Source organism: Panthera uncia (genome assembly GCF_023721935.1).
Source record: "Panthera uncia isolate 11264 chromosome E2 unlocalized genomic scaffold, Puncia_PCG_1.0 HiC_scaffold_20, whole genome shotgun sequence".
Lineage (NCBI taxonomy): Eukaryota > Metazoa > Chordata > Mammalia > Carnivora > Felidae > Panthera > Panthera uncia.
In genome coordinates, this window is record NW_026057589.1 from 14,070,187 (window position 1) to 14,089,344 (window position 19,158).

At 51.4% G+C, this 19,158-nt stretch overlaps 1 protein-coding gene across 1 annotated transcript; it reads right to left on the reverse strand.

The window, feature by feature from the left end:
* Positions 1-5,785: 5,785 nt before the first annotated feature.
* On the reverse strand, positions 5,786-17,621 carry LOC125916402 (carbohydrate sulfotransferase 6). The gene is made up of 3 exons (XM_049622581.1): positions 17,503-17,621; positions 8,554-8,629; positions 5,786-7,617 (listed from the first exon to the last, which is right to left on the reverse strand). The coding sequence occupies exon 3, from the start codon at positions 7,599-7,601 to the stop codon at positions 6,414-6,416; it is 1,188 nt and encodes a 395-aa protein (XP_049478538.1). The 5' UTR covers positions 7,602-7,617; positions 8,554-8,629; positions 17,503-17,621; the 3' UTR covers positions 5,786-6,413.
* Positions 17,622-19,158: the final 1,537 nt, after the last annotated feature.

Below are 19,158 nucleotides of genomic sequence, written 5' to 3' on the forward strand. Positions count from 1 at the left end.
GCCCCATGAACCGGGGGGATCGTCACCTCAGCCAAAGTCCAGCGCTTAACCGACTGAGCCACCCAGGCACCCCATATGTGCCCTTTCTAAGGAAGCTGAATATGTCCTCTGGCAAAGTTAAGGAGTGATGACCGAGAAAGAGAAAGATGTGCAAAACAAGAAACCATGGATTTAACCTGGAGTGTCAGACTGACTTCTGTGCCTAAGTCCTAGCAGCCACCTACCCAGATTAGAACAGAAAGAAGAGTGTCCTAGGAAAAATAGTGGAATTGACCTCAAGCTATGGACTAAATGGTTAAGAAGCTCAAATTTTTAATGGCAGGGTGAAGAAAGTTCCTCTTTCTTCTCTTAATGAGAAAAAAAAAAAAAACCCTGAAAGGCAATACAAAGTCCAGGAGACACAAGCCTGCAAGAAAATTAGGAAGCAACTAGATTTTTCGCTTGTTTCCTTTTTAGAACTCTACCAACCATCTCACTTGTTTCACTTACAGAGAGATGCAGAACTATAAAACTTGTAGAAGACAAAGTTGAATGTAGCTATGACCTCACAGTAGTGAAGGAGCTCTTAAACTAGATAGAAAAATCAAAGATTATAAAGGAAAGGATTGATAAATTTGTTTTAAATTAAGAACTTGTGGGGGCGCCTGGGTGGCCCAGTCGGTTGGGTGTCCAACTTCAGCTCAGGTCATGATCTCACCGCTCAAGAGTTCGGGCCCGGCATCAGGCTCTGTGCTGACAGCTCGGAGCCTGGAGCCTGCTTCGGATTCTGTGTACGTCTCTCTCTCTCTGCCCCTACCCTGCTCGCACTCTGTATCTCTCTCGCTCAAAAATAAATAAACATTAAAAAATCAAAAAAAAAAAAAAAAAAGAACGTGTTATTCAAGTGTTATCATAAAAACAGCAAAAAGACAAACCACAAACTGGGAAAAGATATTTGCGATATTTTTGTAAGCAGCAAAGGAGTAGTATCCAGGATCTATAAAGCACTCCCGAAACTCAGGTAAGAAAATGACAAAGGGACAAAAGAACTGAATAAGTACCTCATCAAAGAGAAAACACAAATTGCCAACAAAAATAGGAAAAGATGCTTAACCTCATTATTTATCAGTGAAACCCAAAATGAAGTCACGATGAGATCATTTATCAACCACCCAATAGCCAAAAAATTTGAAGTCTTGAGAATGGCAGTTGTTGGTGACATCGTAGAGCAACTGAACTCCTGAGCAGCAAGTTGACAACCATTTTGGAAAAATGTCGAATGAAGAGTCTCACGATCCAGCAAGTTCGCTCCCAGATGAATATCCTCTAGCGTTGGCACCAGGAGGCTCATACAAGATGGTTCCTAGTAGCGTGGTAACAGCGAACAGCTGAAAACAAGCTGGACGTCCATCAAGACGAGAATGAGTTAACAAAATTGTGATATAATTTTCAATAAAATACTATTCAGTCATTGAAATAAGTTACTTAAAGCTGCAAGCAACAACATGATGAGTCTGTGGAATAAAAAGGTGAGGGGAAAATCGAAGTTACAGAAGAAGGCCACAGTGCGATTGACTTGATCCAGTTGAGAAACTTGCAAGACTAGCCAATACACTAATTAAGGATATTAACATAGGCAGTGCAATGATCTATTATTTTAAAAATATCTGACATGTTACATACATATATAATATTATATGCACAGTTATTTGAGGAGGACCACAGAGCAAGAGTGGCCTTGGACACCATCTCATTCCAAGGAAAAGCCAAAGTCCTCACCAAGGCCTACAAAGTCCTACATGATCTGACTCCCTCTCTCTTGCGTTCTCATCTCCTAGCTCTCTTCCTCTGGCCTCCCAGACCAGACCCACTAGCCTCTTGCTGTTCTCCCAATATGCCAAATGGGTTCCCTCCTTGGGAGTTTTGTATTGTCCCTTTCCTCCTCTGGGACATTCTACCTATCGTTACCCCTTAATTAACTGCCTCACTTCCTTTAAGACTTTGCTCACATGTCACTTTCTCAACAAGACCTACGCTGATCACCCTACTAAAAATTGCAACTCACCCCCCCTATGCCCACACATTCCTAATACTGGTGATTCTTTCCTACTTTTGTGCTGGTTACTGCTCACTTCATAATGTGTGTTGAACAAACAAATGGAGGTGTGGCGGACTTGAAGACTCGGATCAGAATGGCACCAGGACTGCAGGGCCAGCCAGGTTCTCCAATCTTACCCCAAGGGAGAAAGCATGATTGGCAGAATGACCTGCCGCCCCAGGAAAATTCAAAGTCCACTCTGCAGTGGTTGCTTCAGTCTCTGTGTCGTTGGCCAAACCCTCTCATTTCAGCAGACTCCCACTCCCTCCTGAGGCTACCAGTGTTTCTGGTCCAGTTTTTTTTCTTTTTTCTAAAGACTTAACATTTTTAGAGCAGTTTTAGGTTTATAACAAAATTGAGGGAGAAGTACAGAGGTTTCCCATATACATCCTGCCCTCACACATTGGTAGCCTCTCCCATGATCAATATCACTCACCAGAGTGGTACATTTGTGACCAAGGATGAACCTACATGCATACGTCAGAATCACCGAAAGTCTATAGTGTACCTTAGAGTTTGCTATTAGTGTTGTACATTCTACAGGTTTAGACAAATATATAATGACATATACCCATAGTTATAGTATCACAGAGAGTATTTTCACTGACCCTAAACCCTATGCTTCATCCATTCATCCCTCCCTTCCCCATGCCCAACCCCTGGCAGCCACTGATATTTTTACTGTCTTCATAGTTCTGCCTTTTCCAGAATGTCATATTAGTTGGAATCATATAGCAGGCAACTTCTTCATTGGCTTTTTTCATTTAGTAATGGGCATTTCGGTTTCCTCTGTGTCTTTTCATGGCTTGATCGCTCATTTCTTTTTATCACTGGATAATATTCCATTGGGTAGGTAAAAATGAAAATGACTGACTTACCCCTTTACAGGTGATGGGGGGGGGTGGTCAGTAGGAGAGGAAGATAAGGGCATTCTCGACACCATTCCAGAGACTTTAAGTTAGTACTCCATTTTTGAAGTAATTTGGTAGTTTCACATTTAAGACACAAATGCTTCTTGATCCAACAGTTCGACTTCTAGGAATCTGCACTATAGACACAAAAACTTGGTCACCTCCTGGGGACTTCTCTAATCTCATGAGCCTGGACCCACGAGTGACTTTTTAATTTTGTCAAGGAAACTTGATTCCAAGGGGACGAATCCCTGTCTTTAATCTGGCTCCTTTTCTTCATTCTATGCTTGATGAGCTCCCATTCTTCCTTCATTTATTCGAATCAGTGTTTCCTCTTCAAAGAGGTCCTCCTGACTTCCCATACTAAAGTAGGTCATCCTCTCCCCATTCTTATTATTTCTTCTTAGAGCACAATTGACATTTATGTTTGCAGGTTTATCTGCGGAACTATTTACTTTGGGTCTGTATTCCCGACGAGAGCAAGGTCTGTGACTGCTCTGTCCCCTCACTATGTCTCCAGGGTCTGAACTGTCCTGACTCATTGAAACACTCAACTGGGTACTGCCTGTCCTTGTCCGGAAACCTGATCTGGGTTCACCCCCAGCCTTGCTTAGAACCAGGTACACCGGGCATATATACATTCACCCAGAGGCTTGCCCAGAGTACACTATATGCAGGGAGCCAGGTCTGGGAGCCAGTCATCCCCTTTCTGGGATCTGGGGTGTACATCCAGAATGGATGAATCACAGAGCAAAGACCATTAATGGTGGCCATCCATACGGTCTGCGACCGGAGCAAGGGCAAATGAAACTTGTGTGAGGCCACTATCAGGCTGGGCTCTGAGCCATCCCAAAGCCTTCCTGGGCCCCACGAGGGATCAGTATCTCCCTATTCTTGGCCTCTGGTACCATGAACATCTTGCTCATCCCTCTTTGCCTGAACATACCACATTGTCCAGGACCATTCCTAGGCTGACACCTCCACTTGGCACTGTGATCCTTCCAGGCAGGGCCAGCAGGCTACTTTTATCCCCAGTGGCCAGCACAGGGCAGAGGACAGGGAGGGGCAGGCAGGGAGAAAAGGGGCCAATAGTAGGGGCCCCGATGCCCCAGCCCACTGCCTACCATACCCTTCAACACTCAGGTCCTTGAGATGTTTGCAGCCAAATGCCTGGATGGCTCCCTAACACCTAGAGACCTATGTCATTACCAGGGGAATGATCTGGCTCTCCAGGCTGGTAGTGGGGTCCTTTACTGCATCCCAGTTCAGTTTGTTAGAACTGTAAGCATTGAAGTCAGAAATGCGAGTTTGAGCTCTCTCCTATCTATCGAATATCCAATAGATAGATAGATAGATAGATAGATAGATAGATAGATAAAGAGAGCACGAAAAGGGGAGAGTGGCAGAGGGACACACACACACACACAGAATCTTAAGGAAGTTCCACTCCCAGCACAGAGTCCGATGCAGGGCTTGATCCCAAGACCATGAGATCATGACCTGAAGTGAAATCAAGAGTCGGATGCACTCAACCAACCGAGCCACCCAGGCGCCCCGAGGTCTGTCCTGTATATTAAGCTACGTGACCTGAGCCTTTCGAAGTTGCAGAATCCCCATTAACAAATGTGGGGGTTTAAATACCTTCCCCATGTTACTGTGAAGGAGCAGATGGAGGTTTTATGAGGCCTGAAGCTTCTACAGCTTGACGGCTCCTTAAGTGAGGGGTCCTGAAGCTTCAGCTTCAAGGTCAATATGTCTCTACTCCCTGCCAGAAAAGACGTAGAAAATGCCAGATTCCCTCTTGCCTGCCTGCTTTGCAGCAAGGATAGGGGTCCACAGTCAAGGTCCCATCAATCCAAGGCCATACCTGGGCGGAGAAAAAGAAGCTAGCGGCCTCCAGAACCCCTTCTGGCAAATGACGGCAACATTTGAGGGCACACAAATGTTGTGTGAGGTCACACAGTGAGGGCACACAGTGTGAGGTCACACAGTGAGGGCAGCTCCATTATCTCCAGAGGTGACGGGCACACAAGTTCTGGCAACTGTCAGGCCCACACCAACACTGTGCCCCAAAGTTTGTGTGCGCTCAAATCTGCTGCCCTGTTCTTCCCAGAGGGTCTGTGAGCTCCGCCCCGCCCCCCCCCCTTTTCCTTTTAAACACTTACTGGGTGCTTGCTAACTCTCATTTTCATTTGCTAAGCTCAGGACTAAGCCGTCTGGACACCCAGCATCCCTTTAATAAGTCTCTGCAGCCGAAGCCAGGTGTTGTGGCTTGCAGGCAGGAATGGTATTCTGCTCGTCTAGGGCCTGGCCTGGGAGGACCAAGGGAAGACAATCACCCCGCAGGCTTTTTCCTTCCAGTCTCCTGGCCAGATTTATCTGGTTACAGTCGCCCTGTGACCTGCCCTCCAGGCACTGATCCTGATGCCAACTTCTTGCTTTGCCACATGCTCTGCCTGGCTTGCTGCCCAGGCCTCCCGAGGCCTCCCACCAGCCTCATCCAGCAGGCTCTCTAGCTGCTGCACTCTGGGCTCTGTCAGCTCATCGCTTCCTGTAGCCCGCAGCTGTGGCCCCAGCCATGGCTGCTTGGTCTTCCCTAGTGCGAGTAAAACGGGAGAATCTGCCCTTCTTTCGTAAAAGTGACAGGTCTCTGCAAGCCTCATCCACCCCTCGACCTCCCGCTGTAGCCTCAGAGCAAAACCCTCCTCCTGCCTCCATCCTCCTCATGGTGCCACCTGGGACAAGTCCCTTCAGTTTTGTGTTCTGCCCGTCAAACTTCACAGACTGTAAACTCCAGTATCACACAGATTCATTAATTTTTTATTTCTGTGGGTGGGACCTTTACTGTCAGGGCAGGTGATGGGGGTATGTGGGCTCCTGGGAGGATGGGCAGAGAGAGGCTAGAGGGAGACCACAAGATAAGAGGCATCTTGTCTGATTTCTTGCTGAAAGAAACAAGCAATATAAATGCCAACAGCTCTGATAGAGTGTGGTGGTGGGACCTGGGGGCAACAAGTCTGGGGTGTGGGGGGGAGGGGCTGGACTTGAGGGGCCAGCTCACCGCAGCGCCCCCTCTACCCCCAGGTAGGGCCGGGACCCCCTTGTCAGCTGTCGGATGATGCATCCAAAAGGAAAAGAGACTTAGGAAGAAAGCACTCGAGTAGCAGCCGAGTGGTCTGAACTTATTCGCGGTGCCCACAGGAAGCGTGGACACAGTTTTGCTTTCCGTGAAGCGTGCACCCGACGGGAACCCAGCTCCCAAGGAGGACTCGAAGGAAAAGCAAGAAGAAAGAAGCATGGAGTTTCGGGGACTCAATCCATTCCTACTACGGAGGAAGACTCCCCAACTCCGGGCCCCTCCACTAGCAGCCTGGGCGCTGCGTGACCGGCTCCCTCCCCCGCCGCCACAGCCTGGGGGGCCTGCGCTAAGGTCGGGGGTGCGCCGCGGTGGACGACGCCCAGCTGAAGCTGCTAGTGCCGAGCGGCTGCACCAGGTCCACGGAGAGGTCGCGCTGCTCGGCCTCGGAGGCCACGGCCCGGTAGCCCAGCAGCTGCAGCGCGCCGGCGCACAGCTCCTGCACGCGGCGGATCTTGGCGAAGGGCAGCGCGAGGCGCCAGGCCTGGGAGACGTTGAGCGCGTTCCTGGATGAGGTCTTGAAGGCCTCGCGGCGGGCGCCGGGCCCGGACCCGTGCGTGCTGTTGTGGATCCAGGCCTCGAGCTGCGGCGTGAGGCTCAGGCCCGCGAAGTCGTAGAGCTCGCGGATCTCGGGCAGCGGCGCCCGCGCCAGATCCTCAAAGCGCACCAGGCGGTAGCGGCCGCGCAGGAAGGGCGGCGGCTTGCTGGTGGCGGCCTCGGCGATGCGCACGTGGCTGCGACACACCTCGCGCACCACGCGCAGGCCGGGGTCGGACTCCACCCAGGTGCCATTGGTGCCCAGCACGATGCCGTTGTCGCGCGCCAGCGCCTTGGCCGTCTGCTCGCGGGAGCGCAGCACGGCCCGCGGGTCCCGCACCAGGTGCACGATGCGCAGGTTGAGCGCGGGGTCGTTGAGCAGCGGGTAGAGCACCTGCAGGTTGAAGAAGCGCACCTCCTTGAGCACCACGTGGCTGTAGGAGCGGCAGGCCTCCTGCGCCACGCCGAAGGGCCGCCGCCCGCACAGCGGCTTGCACACCGTGTCGCTGCTGATGGCGCCGCGCGGGAAGGCGGTGCAGGCCGGCGGCGAGCACAGCGCGCGGCTCACCGCGAACTGGAAGAGGTCCGACAGGTTGCGGCGCCACGGCAGGTAGGCGTCGAACACGTCCATGTCGCACAGGAAGACGGAGCGCACCAGGTCGCGCACGGCCATGTGCAGCGCCGGCGCGCTGCCCTGCGACAGGGTGGTCCACACGTGCCACGCGGGCTCCATCAGGTAGAAGACGTCGGGGTGCTGGCTGAAGAGCTGGCCCACGAAAGACGAGCCCGAGCGCCACGAGGACAGCACCAGCACGTGCACCCGCTCTTTGCCGCCCACCGGGGACGGCGGCCTGGGCCAGGAGACCAGGAAAAGCAGGATGGCGGTCTGCGCCAGCAGGAGCACGGTCACGGCCGTGCTGGAGATGCGCGGCAGCCACATGCCGCCGGCCGGGGGCCTGCGGGAGGAGAGTGCAGCCGTTGGGGACCGCGGCCCGCTAGCCGCGCCGCAGCCCAACTCCCAACGGGTGCTTGCAGAGAGCGGGCCCCGGGTCTGGACCCCCCGACCTGTGGGGGCCTCCCTGGACTACAGCCGTCTCGTTGGGCGCTCCCCCGGCAACAGGACTTTAAGACATCAGCCATGATCTAGACCCTGCAGAGCAAAGGCCAGTTGCAGACTACTGCGGGAAATGTATGTTCGTCCTTACTTCCTCCCCTCCCCTGCCTTTCTCTCCCTCTCTCTCTCTGCCTTACTCCTCTTTCTTTCTTCCCTTCTTTCTTCCTTCCCCCTTCCTCCTTCCCTCCCTCCCTCCTTCTTTCTTTCTCTCTCTCTCTCTCTTTTTTAAAAACAGAATCTCCACCTTTTGCTTAAGAATTCCTTTTTGGGGGACAATTTTAGGCTGTTTAGCTAAACAGCTTGATGAGTGATTTGGCTCCCTCCCCAGGTTCAGCCACTTCTTAGCCTGTGATCTCGGACCAAACACTTAATCTGCCTGTGACTCAGTTTACCCATCTGTAAAAAGGGGATTGATACTGGCACTGGAGTAATGGAATGAGCATGGGGGCAGGGCATGTAGCAAATCCCATAACATGCAACTTGCACTTTCCACACAGGGCGCGTCTGTGTTGTTTGACTTCTTTTAAACACGCAGCTACAGCTTTTGTTATTAAAAGTAAACAAACAAATGACAGAGACAAAGAACACCAACTGTTGCCACCTACAGGGAGTAGAGTGCTGCGGGATGCTGGGACTCCAGAGGGAAGGTACCCTTCTGGAGCTGCGTGAATGTGCAGAAGAAAGCAGTTGAGGGGGAGGTGGGGCAGAACCAGGGAAGGAGGAGGTGACAGCAGTCAGGCCCCTGGCCACGGTTTGCCTCCATGCTGAGGTTACTCACGGTAGTCCAGGGCCGCTGGGAGAGCTGCCCACCTCAATCACAAATCCATGGAAGACGTCCGCGGGTTCTTCAGGGCCTGAGGAAGCAGGAGGGAGGCTGGGTCAGCGTCTCACCGGAGGAGATAACCCGGCACAGGGGGAGGGTTTTGCCTTCCCGTACTGACCGAAAGGTCCCTGCAGGTGGGAACAGAGCTGCCCAGCCCCCGCCTGGAGCTGGGCACAGACCAGGGGCAGGGTACATTTTTCCAAATGGGTGCGAACGGGTGGTCTCTCCTGCTGGATGGAGAAGGGAGGGCTGGCACTGAGCCCTCTGGTGCCACTTAGCAGCTAGGAGCCCTGGGGCAGATGACTTCTCCACCCAGATGAGACACCCTGAGGTCACCTACATTTGGAATCCCGGCATCTCCCGAGCCTACCTCTAGTCCCCAGCCACTCCTGGGTCCTGTGGTGGATCTTAAGAATGTCACCCTTGTCCCTCACAGTGAAAGGAACCCTGAGCCAAGCTCGCACAGCTCGAGGTCTCAAAGATGAGCTGCTTTGGAAGGAGGAGCCTGGAAGTCTCCTCCTTGCTTCCACAGTATTTGCTCCCCACTAAGCCACCCCACCCCCCAGCCATATCACCACCGGGAGAAGCTGGGTCTAAATCGTGAGCTGGTCCCACTTATTCAGAGGCTGCAGGAGTGGGTGGAGGACACCCAACGGACCTGACATCTGCTGACTCCGACGCTGTCTCCCGAGTCCCGGACCCTACGCTCACTCCCGGAACATAAGGAGAGCAGCCGCCTTCCTGCCCTGCACGTGTTATCTCCTCTCAAAGATGTGCTTCTCCACGAGAACAGGGCACAGGAGAGGAAGGGAACTCAACTTGCATTTGCTGACATACGAGTGCTAGATGCTGTTTTGACTCAATGGCCCCTTTGGTAGACACTGTGATCTCAACTTCTTAGGTGAAGGACCCAAGGCTTGGAGAGATAGTAGGGGAAGGGGGACCCCGACCCAGGACTTCCGTCTCTAAGCTCCTGGCATTTTCTGACCCCAAGCAGCTGGCCTCTCCCATATCCTGGGGGATCCCTGCGGAGCAAAGGACCCTGAGGTCTGGCCCAAACACAGCTGCCCTGGCCAGCCCAGCCCTTTTCTGGCTAGGGAGGGTCTCAACCACAGGCCGATGTACTCCAGGGAAACCAGACATTTTCTTAAGTGACTCACACAATACCGGAGCTGATATCTGATCTTATTACTGGAACTCGAGAACTAGGAAGGGGACTGACACACCCTACCCCATTCGGGAGCCCAGGGAAGACCAGGTCCTGTGGGAGATTTCCTGATAAGGAGCCTTGTGTGTAGCACACCCAGTGACCTCAGGGTTCAAAGTTAAGAACGGGTCCGAAAGGTACCAGGACAAGGACTTAATTTTCATGAGTGAACTGCATCCTCCCAACACTCCTGGAAGGTAGAAATTACCTTTTTTTTTATTTTAATGTTTTAATTTCTTTTTGAGAGATTGAGAGTGTGTGAGCAGGGGAGGGGCAGAGAGAGGGAGAGGGAGACAGAATCCGCCGTCTATGCCGTATATTTCATCGTGTCGTTCCCCTGTGCAGCAACCTTCAGCTTTCCAGACTCACTTCCCATACTTCCGACCCAGCATCCTATAGGTCAGGTGACCTGGAGGCAACACTCCATGTTCCTCTCTTCTCTGCTGCGAGTGCCCATCCCGCTTCCTCTGAAGACACCTCACCTGTGCCTCTCTCAAGCCAGGTACCACTCTGCCCTGAGTGACACTTTGCCCCCGCCTCCTTGCCACTGCGTTTTCTCACGACTGTCTGTTCCCAGGCATCAGTGTGGACGAGTGCACGAGACAGAGTTTCCTTGGGTCCACTCCGTACTTGTTCCTCCTTATTCTGCTAACAGCCTCTAGATTTTTCTCTGGGGAGCCACCCCTCACTCACGCAAAGTGCACGTGGTTTGCGTGGAGCCGGCCGCCCACTTCCCAGTTCGTAGGGAGTCATGTGCACCAAGCCTCGTTCATCTGTATGTTCCGCACGTCATCCCCCGACCAAGCGACAGGCTTAGGAATGGACATTTGCCCCAAGTCCAATCCCAGGAGTTTTGTAGCTCTGCAGGGGAGAGGGACGCTGCCTGGGTATAAAGCCAACACAGAAGAGAAGTGAGCAGAGAAAAAAAAAGTCTGAGCCGTGAGCACCCGGATCCAGCTGGGCGAGATTCACCCGTGGACTTCTCGGTGGGGGAAAATACCCCCTTTTTTAGCCAAGCCAATGCGAGTTCGATTTCTGCCATTTACAACCAAGCATTTTGACTGGAAAGTGGGTCCTGTGGGTGGGGTGGGGTGGGGTGTGGGCCGAACCCTCAGGAAGCCTGGACAGAGCTTTTGGAGGCCCGTCATGCCGTGTTTCTTGATGAGGTGCTAAGTACCTGAGCGTGTTTGATTTGTGGGAAGTCATTAAGCTGTATTTAAAAACAATTTTTTTAATGTTTACTAATTTTTGAGAGACAGAAAGAGTGTGAGCAGAGGAGGGGCAGAGAGAGAGGGAGACACAGAATCCGAAGCAGGCTCCAGGCTCTGAGCTGTCAGCACAGAGCCCGATGCGGGGCTCGAACTCACAGACCATAAGATCATGACCGGAGCTGAAGCCGGACGCTTAACCAACTGAGCCTCCCAGGCACCCCATCAAGCTGTATTTTTATGCTCTTTTCTGTATGTATGTTATATTTCATTAAAAAGTTCAGAATCCCGACTGAATAAGGCAGTAAGTGTCATGTCAGGGAATGTCCCAAAGACTAAAGAGTAGATGATATTAATAAAGATTTGCCTAACTTAAGTCAGACACTCTATGATCCAAATCCAAAGGGAGGAACTCCCCCACGTGTCCCATATTTCTTCCTGCTGAGCGTTTAAGTTTAATTATTTATTTTGAGAGTGAGAGCACAAGCAGAGGAGGGGCAGAGAAAGAGAGAGAGAGAGAGAGAGAGAGAGAGAGAGAGAGAGTCCCAAGCAGGCTCTGCAGTGTCCTCCTGAGCATTTTAAAGCGGCAGTATCTTCAGAGGTGCCTGGGTGGCTCAGTCGATTAAGTGTCCGACTTCGGCTCAGGTCATGATCTCATGGTCTGTGAGTTTGAGCTCCACGTCGGGCTCTGTGCTGACAGCTCAGAGCCTGGAGCCTGCTTCGGATTCTGTGTGTGTGTGTGTGGGGGGGGGGGTGTCTCTCTGTCCCTCCCCCACTCATGCTCTGTCTCTCTCTCTCTCAAAAATAAACATTAAAAAAAATTTTTTTAAGTGACAGTATCTTCTAAATATCCCTGACTGTTTCTTGGCCTTGGAGACACAGGAAGGAGCTATTGTTCTACCTGACTTGCCAAGGGGAAACCTGAGGGCAGGACGGTGTGCCACAGGAGGGGGGTGACCTGGAGCCCAGGAATCCAGCTCTCTGGGAAACCCTCACCTGCACCCCAGCTCTGCGTGCCCTTGACTCCGCAGCATGTCCTGTCATCAGCCCTTCCCAGCCCTGGCAACGCATCTAAGGGAGTGAAATGTAATACTAAGTACAAATCCAGGGCTCAGCTTTCTCTCAGTTTGGCATCAGCTGGAGGCCATCCCTGTTCAGGAATCCCAAAGGCTACAGAAAACAGATCCCAGATGAGGGATCAGCGGACTCTTGGCATCAAGGGCCACCCCTGGGGGGCAAGCCAGCTCTAATGGAGCCCGGGGCATCTGTTACAAAGAAGGCTGAAAAGGAGGGAAAAAGAGGGAAAAAAAAAGGGGGGGGGAGGCAAGGGAGAAAAGGAGAGAGAGGAGGAAGATGAATGTTTACAGTGGGCTGGAAACACGGAGCACCAGTAAATACCATCCATTGAGGGCTTCCTATGTGCCAAGAGTTTTGCGCCCATCTTCTGATTTAATCCTTACAACAAACCTATGCAGTGGACCTGATACCCCTCCCTGTTTTACAGATCAGGGAAGTGAAGTTTAGAAAGATTAAGAATTTGCCTAAAGGACCCACACAGCAGTGGAGTCAGAATTTAAGTCCTCACCACCTAACTTTAGAGCTCTTAACTACATAACTTCGAGTGGAAAAACCACAAGTACCAACACATACGAGGATGTTAAAAATACACCAGTATCAAAGGACTTCATCAAGAAAGTGAAAGGACAGCCCCGGATGGGAGAAAATCCTCGCAAATCATATGTATGGGAGCCAGAATATACAAAGAGCTCTTACAACTCAATAACAGAAGACGCAGAAGCCAACATAAAAATGGGCAAAAGATTTGAGTAGACATTTCTCCAAAGATATACAAATTACCTACAAGCGCATGAAAAGATGCTTGATACTTTTAGTCGCTTGGGAAATGGCAATCAGAACTACAATGAGATATCACTCGCCATCCACTAGGATGGCTAGAACCAAAAAGGTAGATCAGCAGCGTTAGTGAGAAGGTGGGGAAACCGGAAGCCGTGGACACCGCTGGGGGGTGCAAAGTGGTACAGGTGTTGCAGGAAACAGGCAGTTCCTCGAGAGGTTAAACACAGGGTTACCACGTGGTGCAGAGACGCCACTCTAAAATACATATATATCCAGGGGTGCCTGGGTGGCTCAGGTGGTTGAGCATCTGAGTCTTTATTTCGACTCAGGTCACGATCTCATGGTTTGTCGGATAGAGCCCTGCATCAGTGAGGAGCCCGCTTGGGATTCTCAATCTCTCTCTCTCTCTTTGTCCTTCCCCTGCTTGCAATGTCTCTCCAAAAATAAATAAATAAACATTTAAATAAAATAAAATACGTATCCAAGAAGACTGAAAACACATGTCCACACAAAAATGTGCTCATCACCTTTCATAGTAGCATTATTCATAATGGCCCCCAAGTGGAAACATCCCAAATACCTATCAACCGATAAACGGATAAACAAAATGTGTGGTACATCCATACACAGCTTCCCCTTGGTGAATGTGGAAGTTGGGGCATCAACCTCTACACAGTCGAAAATCCATGTGCAACTTTTTTTAAGTAGTATCATACCCAGCATGGACCCCAAGGTGGGGCCTGAACTCACAAGCCCGAGATCAAGACCGGAGCTGACATCAAGAGCCGGATGCTTAACCGACTGAGCCACCCAGGCACCACCACCACCCCCCACCCCCATGTGTAACTTCTGGCTCCCGGAAAACTTAGCTACAAACAACCTACTGCTGACTGGAAGCCTTAACACGAACAGTCACCTATTTTGCATATTATATGTATTAAAGTAAGCTAGAGAAAAGAAAATGCTACTGAGAAAATCTTAAGGAAGAGAAATACATTTATACTACCACAGTGTGTTTATTGAAAAAAATCTGCATATAAGTGGACTCACACAGTTTAAACCCACATTCAAGAGTCAACTGTAATTGAGTGTTATCTGGCAATGAAAAGGAATAAAGTTTTTTTTTTAACGTTTATTTATTTTTGAGAGAGAGACACACACAGAGTGTGAGTGGGGGAGGAGCAGGGAGAGAGGGAGGCACAGAATCCCAAGGAGGATCCAGGCTCTGAACGGCCAGCACAGAGCCAGACGTGGGGGCTGAAACCTATGAACCGTGAGCTCATGACCCGAGCTGAACTCGGACGCTTAACCGATTGAGCCACCTGGGCACCCCAGGAATGAAATATTGATACATGCTACAACATGGATAAACCCCGAGGTGATTAACACACAACATGTGTATACTGTTGCATCAGTGAATTGTGCACCATAAAAGGGTGAACTTTAGGGTAAGTGAATTGTATCTCAATAGAGCTTTTATTAAAAAAATACACAAAAATGCATAGAAAGAAAGTTGGAACGATGTGTGCTGAATAGTAGTTACGTTCTGTGGCCAGATAACAAGTAATTTTTTTCTTGTTAGTGCTTTTGCTGCGTTTTCCAGGTGGTCTACGACAGACTTGTATCACTTTGGTAATCGTAAACTCATAAACTTGGTTAAAGGAGGCATGGGCACGGGTGGAGCTTGCCTGCTCCAGCTTTCGCTGCAGGACGAGGAGTGCGGCAGATCAGTCCCCTGGCTGACCCGAGTACCAGCTGGCCAGAGTAGGACGGGGGCAAGGACGGAGAACTACCTCCCAGAGGCTACAAGGAGTGAAGATCCCTAACCCCGCCCTCAGCCTCAGGGCTGTGGACTGGGTCAGGCTGTGGCAGGAGACATTCCTGGCCCCAAGCCCTGGCCACATCTGCTCTCTGCCAGCCCTAATGAGCAGCTTCGTGGCATCAGCCAGAGGCAAGGAAGCTGGAGTCACACAGTCCAGATGCTGCTGGAGGAAACAGGTTTGCCTGCAGGAATCTATTGGGAAATGAAATCAAATTGTCTAGGAAAGGAGCCTCAAGTCCCCCTGGCTCAGAGCCACCCCAGGGGGCATTTCAGAGCAGATTAGCAGGTAACACATAACACCTTTCTCTGGCTCTGAACTTTGGGGATCCTCAAAATGCATTTTGCGCTGGACCTAATCATAGAACCTTACAGCTGGGGAGACCTGAAGTCTGGGGACTCCCACCTCTTTTCTGAAATAACTCATGCAGGGGAGGGGGGGTAGGGAATGCACCTTGAGAACATTCTCCTGTGTTCCCCCAGGTGTTGACAGAGCCCTCTTATTACAGGGATAATCTGGAAAGTTCTCTGGCTTATTTTTTTAACATTTTATTTTGATTGATTTGTTATTTTTGAAAAGCAAATCATTCTTAGAATTCAATCACATAAGAAAAAAAAAAAAGGAAAGGGCTGTTTTAGAAGAAAACATGGAATAGCCAAATGCAGTGTGTAGATGTTGTTTGGATTCTGATTCAAACAAGCCAAGTGCAAGAAGATATCTTTGAGGCAATGAGAGAAATTTCACCTTGCCTGAGTATTAGGCGATACTGAGAAATCACCGTTAATGCTGCTATCACTGTGCAGAATACTCTTGTTCATGCATTTCTGTACCTATGTCCCCTTACTAGACCAGAAGCAGGATTCTGTCTCATGACAGGGAGCAGTGCTGGCACAGTGGCTGATGAACTCCATTTGATCTTTTACTGGGTGACCTTGGACAAGATACTTAATCTCTCTGTGCCTGTTGTTGTTGTTGAATCTGTAAGACGGGGGAAATTCACCTGCCTGGTTCAGTGGGTAGAGCATGCGACTTGATCTCAGGGTCATGAGTTCAAGCCCCATGTTGGGCCTAGAGCTTACTTTAAAAGGTTTTTGTTTATTTTGTTTTAGAGAGAGAGAGAGAGAGAGAGCGAGCAAGCAAGAGAGCATGCATGAGCGGGGGAGAGTGACAGAGGCGGAGAGAGAGAAAATGAGAATCTTAAGCAGGCTCCATGCTGGGCTCTAGCCCATAACCCTGGGATCATGACCTGAGCCAAAATCAAGAATCTGATGCTCAATGGGCTGAACCACCCAGACACCCCTAGAGCTCACTTAAAAAAAGAAAAAAAAAAATGGGAGTGCCGGGGGGCTCAGTCAGTTAAGTATCCAACTTTGGCTCAGGTCATGATCTCACAGTTCTTGAGTTTGAGCCCTACATCTGGGCTCTGTGCTGACAGCTCAGAGCCTGGAGCCTGCTTGAAATTCCGTGTCTCCCTTTGTGTGCCGCTCCCCAGCTAGCGCTCCATCTCTCTGTCTCTCTTTCTCTCTCAAAAATAAAATAAGCGTTAAAAAAGCAAAACTCAGGCAGCCTGGGTGGCTCAGTAGCTTAAGCATCCAACTTCGGCTCACGTCATGATCTCATGAGTTTGTGGAGTTCAAGCGCAGCAACGGGGGTCTGTGGGGACAGCTCGGAGCCTGGAGCCTGCTTCAGATTCTGTGTCTCCCTCTCTCTCTGCCCCTCCCCCACTTGCATATTCTCTCTCTCTCTCTCTCACGAATAAATAAACATTAAAAATTTTTTAAATAAAATAAAAATAAATGGGGGAAATAATATAACCCAAGTCAGGGCTCGATGTGAAAAGTGAATGAGTTAATATTTATAAAGAACTTAGAACAAGGTCTGTCACACAGTACACTAGTATTTGCTCAGAAATCTTCCAAATCCTGGGTGACAACTATATTCTATGAATCCGAGCGAAAGCCTTTTCATAAGGAAAACTCAAGGACAACAGCCTGATCTGGTTCAGGTGACCCTGGGAACAGAATGTGGCAAGCCCAGGCAGGGTCAGAACATGTACCGCAAAACAACGGTGAATAGTGGCTACAAGACTGGCTTCTGAAAGCCGGACTGGGTTCAAATTCTGCCTCTGCACCAGTGAGGTGTGTGACTTGGGGCAGTGCACTCCTAACGTCTGGGCGCTTCCTCCTCTGGCTCCTTTGCAAAGGACGCCGGCGACAGCCCCTACCACACTCGATGGAGAGGAGTCAATGGAACCGTAGAGCCCTCAACACAGCCAACCCTTAGCGGGCTGAAGCAGCCAGGCACTATTCTCATTACCTCTGGTACTTGGCAACTCACTCTGGGCCTCAGGGAAGCCAAGTCCTTCCTGCTCTCTAGGCCTCAGTCTTCCCATCCTCATGCCTCCGGCGCAAGAGGGTACCGAAAAGAGAGTTAACATTGGCCAGGCACCTCCGCTGAGGCCAAGATCCAGCAGCCCCAACAGAGGCCTCCAGGCTCCAAGGTCAGCTGCATATGGTTCTCAATTCACTCACCAAGCTGCTTTTTCTCAAAAGAGTTCCGTGGAAAAAGCTTTCTGGATTAAAGCCCTTGGCAACACCCGTTTTAAGAGATTAGGGATCCCCAGTAGCGATCTCCGGTGCAGCTGAAGCCCCGGGAAGACACCGTGAAACCAGCGTCTGGGGCTGCAATGCCCTCTCCACCTTCGGTTAGAACCACCACCCTCAGCTCTTCTCCCCAGACCCGACTCCTCGGCTGCAAGATCAATGCCCCGGTTTGGGGGCATCCTGCGCGGAGACAGGCCGAACCAACGTACCCCGAAGCTGGCGTCCCTGCCCGAGCTGGCGCGGCGGGAGGCGGACACCTCTCTCCTGAGGCTCGGCAGGGGCTCCTTGACCTCGCCTCTTCCTAGTTCCAGTCCACGGCCGGCTGTGTCTTCACCGGGAGACTCCTCGGGAGCTGATGTGCCCCGCAGGCTCCCAAGGCTCTTAAGGGGCACGCAGTGACCCCGGGGAGAAGGCTCCGAGAGGCATGGGCGCGGGGGCAGCAGATGCCTCGATATTGGAGGCACCTGGCGAGCTCAGGCGGGGGGAAGCTGGAAACGGGGCAGGCGTGTCCTGGAAACGGAGAGGCGTCTTAAGAACAGGGGGTGTGCGTGCGGGGCAGTCGTGGGGCAACGACAAGACGCGGACTGGGGCGCCCCTGCCCGGAGCCCCCCACCCGTGCCGGGCGCCGCGCCCCCCGCGCCCTGCGCCCCGCGCCGCCAGTGCAGTCGCCCGCTGCCCGAGAAGAACGCGCACAATGAGGCGCTTTCAGACGTGGCTGCGGTCCCGGAGCCGGCGGGCGGGAGCCGGGGCGGGAGGGACGGAAGGAAGGAAGGAGCCGGTTGGCCCCCTGCTCCCACTACCCTCCCCACTTCGGGGGAGGGGCGGCCGCCCGGGGGCGGGGGCGGGCGCCGGAGGGCGGGGTGAGGGCGGGCGCAGGTGGGCCCCGGGGGCAGCGGGAGGATGTCAAAGGGCGCTGGCGCTCACCCTCTTCACCCGACTAACTGACCGAAAGAGTTGTCTCCCGCTCCGGTCGCGGAGAGCGAAGCCTCCGGGGAGCACAAAAGGCCCTGGCGAGGGAAATCAAATCGTAATCTTGCCCCTCCTCGCTCTCTGTGGCATCCTCGAAGCGAAGTGACTTGGAATCCAAGCCGCTTTCCCAAGCCCCCAGCCTCAGACCTAAGTAAGCCAAGTCCAAGGCGTCCTGATGCCAAGCGGACAGCGCAGCCTCCCCAGCCAGTAGCCCAGCTGGGAGGGGCCGAGACGCCAGGTGGCCCTTAGGACCTAAGCCCAGAGCTGGCTGCCCCCTCCTCCCGTCCCTTCCCTGTTCTAGTCTCATCCCAGAGGCACAGGCTTGGTAGCAAGTCCGGGTAAATACAAGATAAATTTCAAAAAGTAAAGCAGCCCGTCCCCCCCCCCCCCCCCCCAGATAACAACAGAGTCCAGGCATCTGAAAAAAAATTCTGACCTCCTATAATCCGTGCTGGGATCTAAAAGAAGTCTCTGCTGCTGGGACTATAAATTAGTGCATTCTTTCCAGGATGCGGTTTGGCAAGATGAATTTAAATCCTTAAGAACGGCCATAAGCTTTCTGAATTAGTAATTCCTTTCTAGCATCTAACTTAAGGAAATAAACTGGCAAGAAGGATTTATACACAAGGTTCATAGAAGTGTTGTTTATGATAATGAAAAAGTTAGACTACAAAAGATTAGAAAGATGTGTGCCAGAATGCCAATCGTGATAACTTCTACATTTACAGACAACTTATTTTCTTTAGGTTTCTGTAATTTTACATTTTCCCCAACAGGCATTTAGAACTTCTCCGGTCAGAAAGAAACAAGACGTCTTTTAAAAAGCATGAACATGAAGAGAAAGAAAAAAAGAAGACAGAGAATTGCCTTATTAATCTTACATGATGGGACCTAAG

Excerpts from the sequence above, each read along its gene's own strand:
- LOC125916402 (XM_049622581.1), bottom strand. The coding sequence starts at position 7,601 with ATGTGGCTGCCGCGCATCTCCAGCACGGCCGTGACCGTGCTCCTGCTG.